This window comes from Etheostoma cragini, chromosome 3 (assembly GCF_013103735.1).
Source record: "Etheostoma cragini isolate CJK2018 chromosome 3, CSU_Ecrag_1.0, whole genome shotgun sequence".
Lineage (NCBI taxonomy): Eukaryota > Metazoa > Chordata > Actinopteri > Perciformes > Percidae > Etheostoma > Etheostoma cragini.
Genome location: NC_048409.1, coordinates 3,135,457 through 3,148,882, shown reverse-complemented (window position 1 = coordinate 3,148,882; position 13,426 = coordinate 3,135,457). Strand labels below are relative to the sequence as shown.

General features: G+C 42.4%; 1 protein-coding gene across 4 annotated transcripts; it reads right to left on the bottom strand.

Moving 5' to 3' along the window:
* Nucleotides 1-220: 220 nt before the first annotated feature.
* hic1 (hypermethylated in cancer 1) lies at nucleotides 221-12,402 on the bottom strand. 4 transcript variants are annotated; one of them, XM_034866625.1, is made up of 2 exons: nucleotides 12,095-12,402; nucleotides 221-5,146 (listed from the first exon to the last, which is right to left on the bottom strand). In XM_034866625.1, the coding sequence occupies exon 2, from the start codon at nucleotides 5,111-5,113 to the stop codon at nucleotides 2,909-2,911; it is 2,205 nt and encodes a 734-aa protein (XP_034722516.1). In that variant the 5' UTR covers nucleotides 5,114-5,146; nucleotides 12,095-12,402; the 3' UTR covers nucleotides 221-2,908. The 4 variants fall into 4 exon arrangements, with proteins under 4 accessions (XP_034722516.1, XP_034722515.1, XP_034722514.1 ...); XM_034866624.1 differs by having other exon boundaries at nucleotides 221-5,130; nucleotides 12,095-12,401; XM_034866623.1 differs by lacking the exon at nucleotides 12,095-12,402 and adding an exon at nucleotides 10,430-10,637.
* Between the last annotated feature and the right edge of the window lie 1,024 nt (nucleotides 12,403-13,426).

Here is a 13,426-nt window from a genome sequence, read left to right as displayed (position 1 = left end):
TGTTCAGCCATTATCTTGCTCTTCCCTCCTGCACAGATTTGGAGTGACAGTGGAAACACTTTGTGTTATTTTAATAGGGTAAAGCAGCGAAAAGGAGGAGACTGATTTTCATTGAAACGAGTGAATGAGAAAGAGTGAAGGGACTGAAAGTCCCACGACTGACATCCGCCTACTGAACATTTTCATCACGTATGCACTTGTTTGTGGATAAAGCCTCTCATTTCTTTTTTGTTACAGAGCTAGACAAAAGAGTCCCAAAACTTGAAGCATCATCCAAAACAAGCTGGCTTCCTGTGTGTTTGTGTGCATGTATACAGCCTCAGTCTGGCTCTCGTCATTGAAAGTTCACTAACCTCTGGAGAAACATGAGGCTACTTTTCATTCTCGCCCTGTAAAGCCACTGTTCGTCCGTTTAGGGAAATACTGAGAATATTCTGTGTGGTCAAAACCAAAGATCAAATCCATCATGCTCTCTAAAGTGTGGTTCAGAAATTCACAAACAGCCAGTTAAGATACGACCAAAATGACTTTGCCTTGTGTTCTAACAATGGAATTGGTCATACCAGCACAAGCCTCTTTGAGGACAACACAATAGAAAATGTATACCGCATAGTAAAAAAAAAATCAAAACAAAGAAAATGTTAATATCACATGTTATCTCTTCACCATAAAACAAGAAATGTATAAACACAGAAATAACCACAGGTTTAACACAGGACAACTGCCCTGTTGATAAGAACATTTAAAAAAGTGTGTGTGTGTGCATGGGTGTCTGTGTAAGTGTGTGTAGACAATGTAATTGGAAGGATAGTAAAGCTTAGCGTCCCCATGCTGGGTTCAGTCCTGAGGTAAGCACCAGTTTCTCGTGCGCAGTTCAAATAAAAAAGAAATTTTAAAAAGTGACAGAAAACAACATGTTTGATATGATCATATGCTACAGAGAAGAAGCCCTCAAATTATTGTGACATTTAAAGAATAACAATCCCAAAAGTCAGGCACATTGTCTCTGTTTTGGGTTTTTTAAGCCTTTAGGATTCACTACCTCTATCACAGTGTATTTATGGCTTTAGTCTTCACATTCACCCACTGAGGTTGGCATTGGCACAATAGTGGTCAGACATTCCATTCCTACCAGTAAAAGTGGCAAAATAAAATCAAAGGCCAGCATATTCTTTGGAATAAACATTTTAAAGACAAAAAAATGTGCCGTCAACCCACAACCTTTAAGTACTCTTTTGTTTTCAAGCTGGAGGAACTTTAGGTCAGCCAACACAGAAATATGTCATTCTTTGTTTTCGGGTTTGATACAAGCGGGAAAGGGAGGCAGGGCAGGGAGACATTCGCTCGGCTTGGATATGATGTTAATAAGTGGATCAGAGGGGTAAGATGGCAGGCATGAAATGGGACATCACGCCGGCGAGCAGTGGGAATTGTCCAGGAGAAAGTGAGATTTCACAGGGATTACCGAGGCACAGCAGCTGGGGTGTGCTGTTCACCCGCTGGCTTTGGGGAAGACCCACAAACCCCTTCTTGTGTTCATATCACGGACAGATTAGCAGCTCGCTATGTGTGTGTGGAGGGGCGGGAGTGTGTATATATGTGTGCAGGGTGAGTGGAGCGAAGCGCTTTTAAGGCAAAGGGCTGAGTACAGCACTCACTTTGGCCTGTCAACAGTAGCAGGGCTCCCAGACAACCGTCTGCAGGGGAGGGAGGTCAAATGAGAGGTGGGACAGTGGAGCTGTGGCAACGCGACATCTGACTACCGTCGCTACGCGATTAATCATCAGGCTGCTGCGAATAGAGTAGTTGCCGTTGAAAGCAAATGACAGATTTCTGTGCCATTCATTCTGACCTCGTCCCTGCCTCTCCGCTCGGCTGCATCCATAATTGTAAATATTACACAATGTCAGAGGCAACACCCATGCTTCGTCTGCACCGCGAGATGAAGCTACGCTCATCATGAACAGGGATTAGTGTGTCATCAGTTGGGTATGTGCAATCGTGTCCCAGTTATGAGATCACACAGGGCTTTGCTTATTGCATTTCAATAACAACTGAAAGCTAAGGGATGTTAGTCAAAATGCAAAGGAAGTTTTAGGTCAAGAAGGGTTACAAGCTGCGTGTAAGGCTGATTAAGCTTACCATTACTGTCACATAGCATGAGTCTTTATCTGCACAGATATGTGGGGTAGTGGGTTACTTTTAAAAATGTGGAGAAAATAAAACAGAGGAGACTTTACCGAGATGCAGTCATTCCCTTGCGACTCGGGAAGCAGGAACATGATTCGGAGAAACTGGGATACATAAATGATCCTGTACCCAAAAAAACAGAAGAAGAAAAAAGAATTTGTCCTCCCATTACTTTAAAGTCCAGAAGAGTTGGCTTATTCATTTGGTAAAAGTTCCGCTCAGGTCTGGACTCAAACCCTGAATCTTGTCCTTTTATGTGCTTTTTCATTTCTTTTGTACACTGATGGTACTTGATAGTACACAGTTTAGGGTCAGATTGCAACATTTCCTTGCAACAGTTTCTCTTTGGATTTCACCAAAATACAAAAATAAATAAAACAATTTCATTTTGGGTTTCAATTTGTCACTTTGGCTCAATGGCTGTAATTTTGTTTTTTTTTGCATACACTGTACATAAATACTGGACTTCTTTGAGTAAGTGTCTCTTGGTCACGGAATAGCACAGAGCTCCTTTATGAAGGAGGATATTAAGATACATTAGATGCATAAAAAGGCACTTAGAGTCTACACCTTTTGGTGTGCATGAGCAGACAGATTCCTCCTGGCCTGCGTCTGAGGTGCAGAGGAGATATTGTGTTGAGGTGAATGGCTTTAGAATACTGCAAGTTATGTGTGCACAGATCTATTGTTGACCTCCATTTGTACAGGTCATGTGGCCTTAGCTGGGTGAGTAGCGGTCAATGGTGCGGGCTTCAGAGAGGGCCTGTGGAGGAGGTGGGAGGGGTTGACCCAGGACATCCATCTTGTCGTGGGCGAGGCCCAGGTGCTCTGAGGCCAGTTTGGACAGCGGGTAGAGGCTTTCCATGACCTTTGCATCAGCTACCAGTTGCTGCTGGGCTTGGATGAGAAGCTCATGGGCCTTCTCCTGCTTCAGCCCCAAATGCTCTGCTGCATATTTACTCAGAGGATAGATGCCCTCAGCAAAGTCCAGCTTCAGTTTCCCATCTGCGGTCAGGCCCCCTGCAGTCCCTCCACTGCTGTGCATCTTCATGTGGCTGATGAGGTTGCGCTGCTGAGCAAACTTCCCGCCGCACACCTGACATTCATAGGGCTTCTCGCCTGAGTGGATGCGCATGTGCTCGGTTAGGCGATACTGACGGGTGAAGCGCATGCCACAGGAGTCGCAGGCAAAAGGTTTAAGGCCCAGGTGGCTACGCATGTGGCGCGTCATAGTGCCCCGCTGCGTGAACTTCTTGCCACAGATGCTGCAGGGGTAAGGCCGGGTCAGCCAGTGGGTCTTCTCATGCTGGCGCAAAGTGGCTGGGTCTTTGTAGGACTTCTCACAGGAGGAACAGCGGTAGGGTCGGATCATCTCCCCGATGCCCCCTGAACTCTGACTGGACTTGGTCTCCAGGTGGGACAGACTGTTCAAACTGTTGCAGCTGTTCAGGCTCCCATAACCGTTTGTATTGCTGCTCATGTTCTTGGTGCTGCCGTTATTGCTGTTTCCCATCTCCCCACCGGAGTTACCGTACAGCTCTTCTTCCGTGTGTGTCTCCACGTGTGCATTGAGTTGCTCTGAGCTCGGAAAGCCTTTGTCACAGGGAATGCAGACATACAGATTGTCCCCGAAGCTCTCCGGCTCATACGGCATGTGGAACCTCCCCATTGTTCCAGAAGGGGACGGGCGGCCTTCACTACTGCCCGTCTCCTCTGTGCCTGACCCGCTCTTGTCATCGGCTCCTTCACTCTCCTCCCCGGCCTTGTGGTTGTTATGATGCTGTTCTCCATTTTCCCCCGCTTCTTCCTCGTCCTCATCCTCATCTTCATCTTCAGCTGTGTATGAGAGGGGCTCGTGTTTCACCCAGCGGTAGATGTTTCCCATATCTCTGCCTGCCTCTCCACCATCTGTGGGGGTGTCAGGGCTGGGGGGGCATGGGTAGCGATCTCTTCCCTGGGAGCCTGAGCGGTGCAGGTGGGGGAGGTGTGGGCCAAGAGGCTGGTTGAGATGGAGGAATGGTGGAGGAGTGAGGGAGCTTATCTGGTCAGTCGACTCCATTTTTTCTGAGGGGAAGGCCCTTCCATTCGTCCCCTGCGTGGGACTAGTGCGTCCGCTCAGAGTCCCGTCTCGCTCCTCATCGTTGTGAGTGTTCGCCAGATGGGATTGAGACTGTGTGTGCTGAGACTGGGAGTTGGGGCTTTTCTTGGAGAGATCAAGGCCATAGCTGGGGGAGCAGTTCCTCTCAGGGTGGGCTGAGCGCCCAATATGGGCAGGCAGAGCTGACTGCAGGGACGGGAACACCTGAGAGCCCTGGATGGAGGTGGGAGCATACAGTTCCGCAGCGTGAACGGCTAGCCGATGGGGAACTAGCTCCTCTAGTGGTGATGCTCGAGTTGCATTGTTATTTAAAATTCCTCCTGGAGGGCAGGACTGAATGACAGGAGTAGAAATCCTATACCTGCCACCACTCCCTAAACCCATATTATTGGGCCCCATCTTTGGGTAGGGCAGAAATGCAGGACCTGGGCGGGGAGGGTACTTGCCATTTCTTTTCAGCTTCTTTTTGCACAAAGCCACTAAATCAAGCAGCTGAAGGTAGCTGGCTGCTGCCAAGACAGCGCCTAGATTGGGTTCAGCGGGAGAAGTGGGGTCTCCCTCACTAAGGCGGCCTGTGTAGATGTAGTCCAGAATGACCCTGAAGACCCCTGGACTCACCATCTCGTGGTCGAGGTTGATGAGATTGTCATGGACCACCAAAGATTTCAAGTAGAGGCTGCTGGCCGCCAGAATGTTCTTGTGAGCTCTGAAGAGGGCGTTCTGCACCACAATGATAACATCACACAGGAAGCCTTTGGTTCGTTGGCTGTTGAGCTGCAGGAGGAGATCCCTAGCATGACTTGAAACTTCCATGGCATCCAGCATCGTCTTCAGTCCGCCACCTGCAACAACAGAATTCTGTAAAACGTCATGCGGCAGTCAGCATTTCGATTCACAAAATCACAATTAATGTGTCATTTTCTGCACCATGAGAAAAAATGTTGTTGCTTTTTTTTTTTTTTAAGGACTCTATCAAATCTATGATTTACACATCAGAATATGTTAAAATATGTCTGAGAGGTTTGAGTTCCAATAGATTGGACTGCCAACATAAAAGTAAAGGAGTAATAAGGAAACAAAAGTATCCTTGGATATGCATATTTGTGAGGATTAATATTGATTAATTCCACTTATAACAGATTTTCTTTTGAATCACAAAACATTACTTACTTAAATTGCATTTTTATGCAAACTCATAGCAGTTACAGTTTACATAATCATGTTTAATTCATAGATCCCACTCGATGGAACGTGCACGGAGTAAAAAATTGCTTGTGTGGGAGGCGCGCATGAAGCCCACTCAGTAGGAGTGAACTTTTGCTAAAGGTGGTTTTCTCATTATTAGAAATTCACGTCTACACATTCACTTTCTCTGCAGCGAGAAAAAAGAAAGAAAGAAAAACAAAAATCAGTGAACAGCAGATAGATATTCTGTAACCGCTGGTTTCCTGATAGAGTATTCCACAAGTGGTGTGTAGAGTTTTTAAACAAAGCGTGGGATGAATGTTTCACAAGTATGAGGAACAGCAGGTAGAAACCTGTGGTGGACGCGCACATCCAAAAAAAGTTCCTCCGGCTCCCCTTTCTGCCCAGTCATCTAAGGAATGGGATGGAAATCAACCTTAATATTTTACAGTATGATGTAAAGGGGATCTAATCAAAGGTGGGTAGAGTAGCCAACAATTGGACTCAAGTAAAAGTACTCTTACTTCAGAATAATATGACTGAAGTAAAAGAAAAAGTAATAATAATGGCTTGGTGAAAAAACGACTCAAGTACTGAGTAATGTTGAGTACTATCTGAGTTATTTTATTGACACAAGCATCAATCAGACATAATATGGCTGCTGTTTCGCCCTTTCACTAAGGTAAACATGCTTTCGATATGAGGCCGTGGGGGGGGGGGGGGGTATGGTCACATGACGAGACGTTTGACTGGCGAAACACAGTCACGTGGTAGAGACCTTTTAGCGGAAGTCTTTCTCTATTTCTGTCAAAATAAAACATTAAAATGAGGTGCGCGGGGGGGATAAAAATAATGACGCGTAGAAAACCAAAGAGGTAAAAGCAAAAGTAACAAGCTCATTGTCGCCTAATGCAGCGGAGGAAGATAAATAAATCTCCTCAAGTAAAAGTAAAACGTATAGTGATTTAAAACTACTCCTAGAAGTATATTTGTTACGGAGTAAATGTAACTCGTTAGTACCCACCTCTGGATCTAATGTGCACACACACACACGCACACACACACACTCATATATCAACACTTATTGTTCCATCAAGCCTAAAATAAACTATATGAGCTGCACGCATGAAACACAACGTATTGTTCATCAGTGGCATCTGAGGATAGTTTACTTATGAGATTACACATCTAAACTGTCCCTAAGGGCTTCGTCTCACTTGTGGGAAACAAGCTACTAAATAAATATCATGTCATCCGTCTGATCGTGGTCTTCCTGACACCAGCTCATTCACTTCTTGTTTATGTCATTCAGTTTACACGCTGAGCATCTGAATAGGGAAGTATGAATTTAAGTAAAATGAACCTTGACGAATAAGTTACTAGGGAATTCTGGGGAATCCAGAGTCATGTCAGTGTTATCTTCTTTTACAATGCATCGCTGACAATAGTCCTAAAAATCAGGGTTAGTGCCTAGTACAGATTAAGGGGTGTATTTCTTTTAAATGCATGGTTATGGTCTTCAGGCCTATAACATCAGAAGGAAATGTCATCACAGATGAAAACGAAAAGGCATAATAAGTATGACATCCAGCCCGTGATCATGTGATAAGGAAAATATTGTTTAAATACCACGAGTTTAAAAAAATAATATTCATTTTTTAAATGTTATTCCAAAGGGGCTGTTCTCATATCTAGACGTATGACTTGTATGCTATTTATTTATTATCTGGTTGTGAATTTCTAAAACAAAAGAAGACAAGAAGAAGAAAAAGGAAGGTAAGACAGGTTTAGGTGGATTTACGTTCCATCATGGCCCCAGTTGTCATCTGAAGTGTTTCCACTTCTGGTTTCTGTCTGGCTTTGATTACTCAGCGGCCATATTTCACTATAATTTTTAGCGTTCGGTCAGATCAAACATGTTTAGAAACGAGGGTGATGTGAGAAATAGTACTTTCCACAACATGTTGATCTTTTGCAGCCTCCACTGCATTAAGGAGTGTTTAGCTTACTGTTACTGGTTACTGTGCCGAGCATGGTGACACTTTGTGTACTCACACACACACACACACACACACACATAATCAGTAGATTCCCGTCTGTATGCATTCTACAGCGCCGAGTTATGCAACACGGTTCATTTGCATCCCAAAGCATAACAGAAAATGAAGCCTTCTTAGTATCCTGATTTATGAAGACACTTATTTTTTTGAAACATTTAAATCCACATGTTACATAGCCTTGCCATGTTTTGTAAAAACTCTTTTGTGATTACAGGCGGGCGGAAAAAACCTCATGCATAAAGCAACATTTCTGTGCACCTGCAATGTGCTGTGCATACAAATTATTGTTGGTAACGCCTTGAGGTATCAGCAGTCAAGGTGGCTGTGTGGTTTCCAATCAGGACATTAAGTGTCCCTTTTTTCTCTCGTTGCGATCTCAATGAGTCCTTTTGAGAAGCTACAGCTTGTCTTTTAAAATATCGGATCCCCCTGTTTGATGAAGCCTACAGACAAAAAGTGAAAGGCCACAGAAAAACGTGTTTCATAAAAGCCTCGATCTGGAAGGCATGTGTAAGCTCACTGCATCCTGTTAGGAAGCCGTGTAAGATCGCAATGATATTTAGTCAGAGAACACATCTTATAACATATAGGCCCATTTTCTCGTAAGCTTATTTTAAGCTTGCACTGCCGCTTGTCTTGTTAGGCTGTTGTGTTAAATGAAATCATTTTTCTGAGTTGCACACACAGTCCTGAGAGAAGTATCGAGTCCTTCTGGGATGCAGGGCTGTTTCCATCTGACAGCATTCTTTTTTTAATGACCCGTCAACGCGCTGAGGAAACTTAGATGATGGGGATGTAGTTTACAGGGGGGACATTCAGCTATTTGCATCCCATTAATATCCATTGATGCGGTCTGTTTTGTCACTTTTGGGGTTTGGGGTGAAGCGGGAGACCGAACTTCCTACCTCTGCATGCAGTCGGACATCTGCTTAAAACGTTGTGTTGACATTTAATTTTCTTCATTTCAATTTGCAGCCCATGCTCATGGGGCCTTGTTTATTTTAGAACCCATTTGACCATGTTCAGTACACCGTCCAGGTTCAATTTATGAGGCAATACAGCATCAGTGTAAATTTGCAAGAACATATTTTACTGTAGTTTTGTATTACTTTTAATCCAACTCATTTATTACTTTTTGGTCATTTTAGTAACTCATAAGAAGGAAATGCATGCATTTAACAACAGACTGGGTTTCAAAATTAAGTTAAAGGTAAGTTTAAAGTTATTAAAAAAATTACAATGCAGCAGCACTGTAATCTTGGGTATATAAGAAGACTTTGGGGGAGTCAGAGTCGGTTTCCTGTTCGAATAATCGCGCTATCTAAAAATCATCAAACATATGAAATAGTGTCGGAAGGGCGTTTTAATCTTGATGCCGTTCACGAGTATTAATACCATGTGGTTAGAATCAACACGTAATGCCTATTTGCTCATTAACGGGAAAGATTGTCTATTAGTTTTGGATTACTTTTTTTTGTGGCACTATTTTCTCATTTCTTCTCCTCGCAGATAGACAAATAGCATTACTTTTTCCCGTGATTTGCAGTTGCACGGGGACGTATGAGCACGTCCCGTTTTTCTCATCAGGTTGTCCGCTGACTGTGTGTGTGTGTGTGTGTGTGTGTTTGTATGTGTGTGTGAGACGCGTCCTCCCTGTCTCTCTCAACTCTTTTACTCTCTCTTCTCTTTTCTATTGCACAGTCAACCGAATCACGAGTGAAGCTGCAGCGCCTCACCCTTTAGACCTTCACCTTTTCTCCGCCAAAAGAGACTTTAAATCCCCCCCAGAACCAGACCTGTAAGGTGCATCAGACAGCTGGTCCCCCCTCCACAGCTGTCAACAGCACTGAGAAACTTCTCTTTATACACGTGTGTGTGTGTGTGCATATGTAGCCTATATGTGTGTGTGTGTGTGTGTGTGTATATATATATATATATATATATATATATATATATATATATATATATATATATATATATATATATATATATATATATATATATATATATATATATATATATATATATATATATATAATCTCGCCTTTTATGAAAGGAAACCAGAAATTCATGCACTAAAAAATCCACCACAAATATTCCTATAATATTCTTTGGTGTGTCTGTGTTCGGAGTGACAAACACACACACACACACACACACAAACACACTAATAGGCCTGTTTTGTCTAATAGAGAGGCATGGTTATTGACATGGTTATTTGACTGCTTCCTTATTCAACTTATTACAGGCTACTGTACTTTAGTAGTTCCCTTTTGACAGAGCTCAATGTTCCCTTTAACTTTTACGCACGTTTTTACGTTTAATTTGAGTTCAAAAACATAAAAAAATAATAATAATTAAACTCGGAAGGTGAGATCTTTAAGAATAAATAGAGAGAAAAAAAGAAAATATGTTTCAAAGTCTGAGTTTACAAAGAGGAAAGTATATCTACTATAGTAGAAGTAGTATCTCGAAACTTTTTACATCATTTTGCTGTTTTTTTTAAGCGTAAAATAGATACGTGATCTAAATTTGCCATTACATCAGATTGATGCGGATTGTTTTTACCAAATTGACTTTTCTATGTAGCCTACAGCCCAAATTCATTTATAGGAGGAGGAACACACATTTTCAACAGAATTAAATAAATGCGTAAAAGTATAAGCGGAGCCTCGTATCGATATCAAAATTATAACAACAAGTAAACGCTGGAGGATGTAAAATGATGAGACATTTATATATATATATATATATCAACGATTAATTAATTTTTTTTAAAATACCCTCCCTTTCTGACAGCATGTACTGTACAGTTCCATGCGTAAAAACTTAAATGTCATCCTTCCCCTATTCTTGTTTGGGTGCCTGCGCGCGTGCAGCGTATATCAGCTCTTACCTGCATGCCCGATGTCTTCTGCCATCCGATCTAAGTCTCCCTTAATGATCATCTCAGCAGTCTCTAGGAGTCATATCTGACGTTTCAGCTTTGAATTGCCAGCCTCCAAAAACCCATGCCAGTTTTCCGAGCGCGTCTGCCAGCTCTTTTTTTTTTTAAGGATTATTAATTGATATGAATTTCTTGTCGCTCCTTAGGTCCGTCCTCCCACCCACTTTCCTCCCTCTCCCTCTTTCTCTGTCCCTGCCCCTCCTCTCCCCTCTTTCTCATCCCCTCCTATAAAATACGTGCTCAGACCAGCATCAGTTTCCTCCTATTTCTTTTCTATTTTTTTTTTCTTCTTCTAGTAATTTCCTTAGCTATTTTTGAGTCGGAGCAATAACGCGCACCGGCTTGATAATGGAGCCTCTGTGCGCCTTAAGTGTTTTAGCGCCCCGTGTGATGTCAGTCTATAATAAAACTAAAAGGTAAAATCGAGGGCAGGAACTTCAAGTGACCCCAACTTGAACTTCTCAACACATCGTCTTAAAGAGACAGACCGCCGTGGTGCGCGCACGTATATATGATGCATATTTATGATCAGGCAGCCCACTTCAACTTCGGAGGGGATTATAATGATAATAATAATATAACCGGTTACATCAAGAGTTGTTGAAGCTTTAAATGTCAAGACCTTTAAGGGACTGGACTCCCTCACCCAAACACCACCATATTTTATTTAATTTTGTCACTGAGGCCAACATGAAATCCAAATGAATTGCAGTTCGTGTTTGCTTTTTGTCATTTAGGACATAAATGCACGTGGTATTCTCTAGGTGTACACTTTTTAATAAGTGAATGAATAAATGAAGGTGTCTCTCAAACTCCCTGCAGACCTCCCCTGAGAAGAATTGAAGGCTTAATGTCCCATTAGGCAAAAGGCATAAAGAGCACAACTAAGTGGAAACTAAATAGAGGTTTGATAAACACACACACACCTCTCTCTCTCTCTCTTTCAGGTATAACACACCAGCTGGGACTTCCACCCACCAGCTGGACATGGCTATTGAAGTGGACAGCACCACTGACAGTGTATCATAAACGGACAGACACAAGTCCACTGGAAACTGTGAACACAAGGACACCAGGGCCTCAATTCATATTTAAATAACTAACTTAAAAACGTATCAAGGACTCTGTGTCAAAAATCTTCCCATGATCAGTAATACACGCAGCTGCCATAACATAGAGTCCACTATGGACACTGTCTTTAAAATAATTGCTTCCCTTTTCTCCAGATATCTTATACAGTATCAAAAATAATTATCTAAACATTATTTTATTTCTTAATTTACGCCTAGATCTTATGGGAATATTAACCACAAGACACCCAGTGTCTCGGATGATTTTAATATGACAATGTCAAGATCAAAAAGTGAAAAATGAAAATATTCTAATATAGCCGAAGAGACCAGCTTTAAGCCGGGACGTGCTCATGTGATCCAGATGATCAAGCGTTGTCTGTGGGGAAGGCTTTGCAGGACCATCGGCTCAATATAAAAATACATTGAATACATTCAAACTAGGACAAACTCCTCATGTCCACTAAAAATGTGCTCATCGGGACGCAGTGGCACACGACGGTATCGGTGCCATCCCTGCCTCTCTGCCGTATCGCAGTCTTACCTCGGACTCATGTCTGGTGCTCGGCCCGTGTGTCTGCTCTCCTTATCGGCATTCCCTCATTAGGTCCTCCGCAGTTCCCTCCAAGTCGGGCTCTCTCTCTCTCTCTCTCTCTCTCCCTCTCTCTTTCTCTCTCTCTCAAAACGTATCTTCCGTGTTACTTTGCAGCCCTCTGTCTCCCGGTTTCCATTCCTTTCACTCTCTTCCATACACTGAATATCTCACGTGTTAACAAGACTATCTGACACTTCAGACTGTTGGTGCTGGTGTCGGTGTCCGGTCGGACCAAACCTGCCGGCGGAGACTTTACGCGCACAGCGACACCCAACGGTGCACTTGGCGGCAGCGAGTCCCATTGGTCTAATCAAGGGGGGCAAGCAGTGCAGTGCAGTGCAGTGATGGTGGGTGGGGGGGGGGGGGAATTAAAAAATATGGATGCGACGACCTCTGGTTTGTGATTACCATATAAAAATACGCAGCCATATTGAAAACAATTGGTGTTTATGCGGGAAATCGGGCTCATGGCCACTTATGTCAGATGGATAGATGGATAGATAGATAGATAGATAGATGGGGGGTGTTACAAATTATAGATGCTATGACCTCTGGTTTATGAGTACCATATAAAAATATGCAGTCATATTGTAAAAAATTGGGTGTTTATGCAGGAAATCTGGCACATGGCCACTTATGTCAGATAGATGGATAGATAGATAGATAGATAGATAGATATTAATCCGGAAAAAAAGGGTAATTATAGTGTTACTGCAGCAAAATCAGTCACACAGCACAGAATATAAATATAATGAAATGCTAGGATACCATATACATGAAATACATGAAATAATAATAGGATGAGATACAATAACAAATAGTTGAATATATACAAGTTGGGAATACAAAAACGTGCAACTGCTTAAATAGTATGATAAATATGTAGATACACTATTGTGCAGTATTGTGGTGTCAGCATATAAATGTTGGTCAACTTCTTTTTGCAAATTAAAGATTAAGTACACTGAGTTTAGGCGAGTTAGCCATAAGTGATGAACATTATTCATATCCACGTTAACATGTCCAGTGTGGGATGATGTATTCAGATAGTTCACATTAAGTACGTAGCAGCAGTTGTAAAGATACTCTATTACAAGTAAAATCCTGAATTTAAAGTACAACAGCACCAAAATGTTCTTTTAAGAACGTGTTATTCTATCGTTGGATCATTATTATTATGGATGCATTTACATGTGAGCTGTGTTATTAATATGATACTTTCTTCATCTGCATGTCTGTAATCATCATATTTAACAAGCTGATTAAAGGTATTGTGTGTAA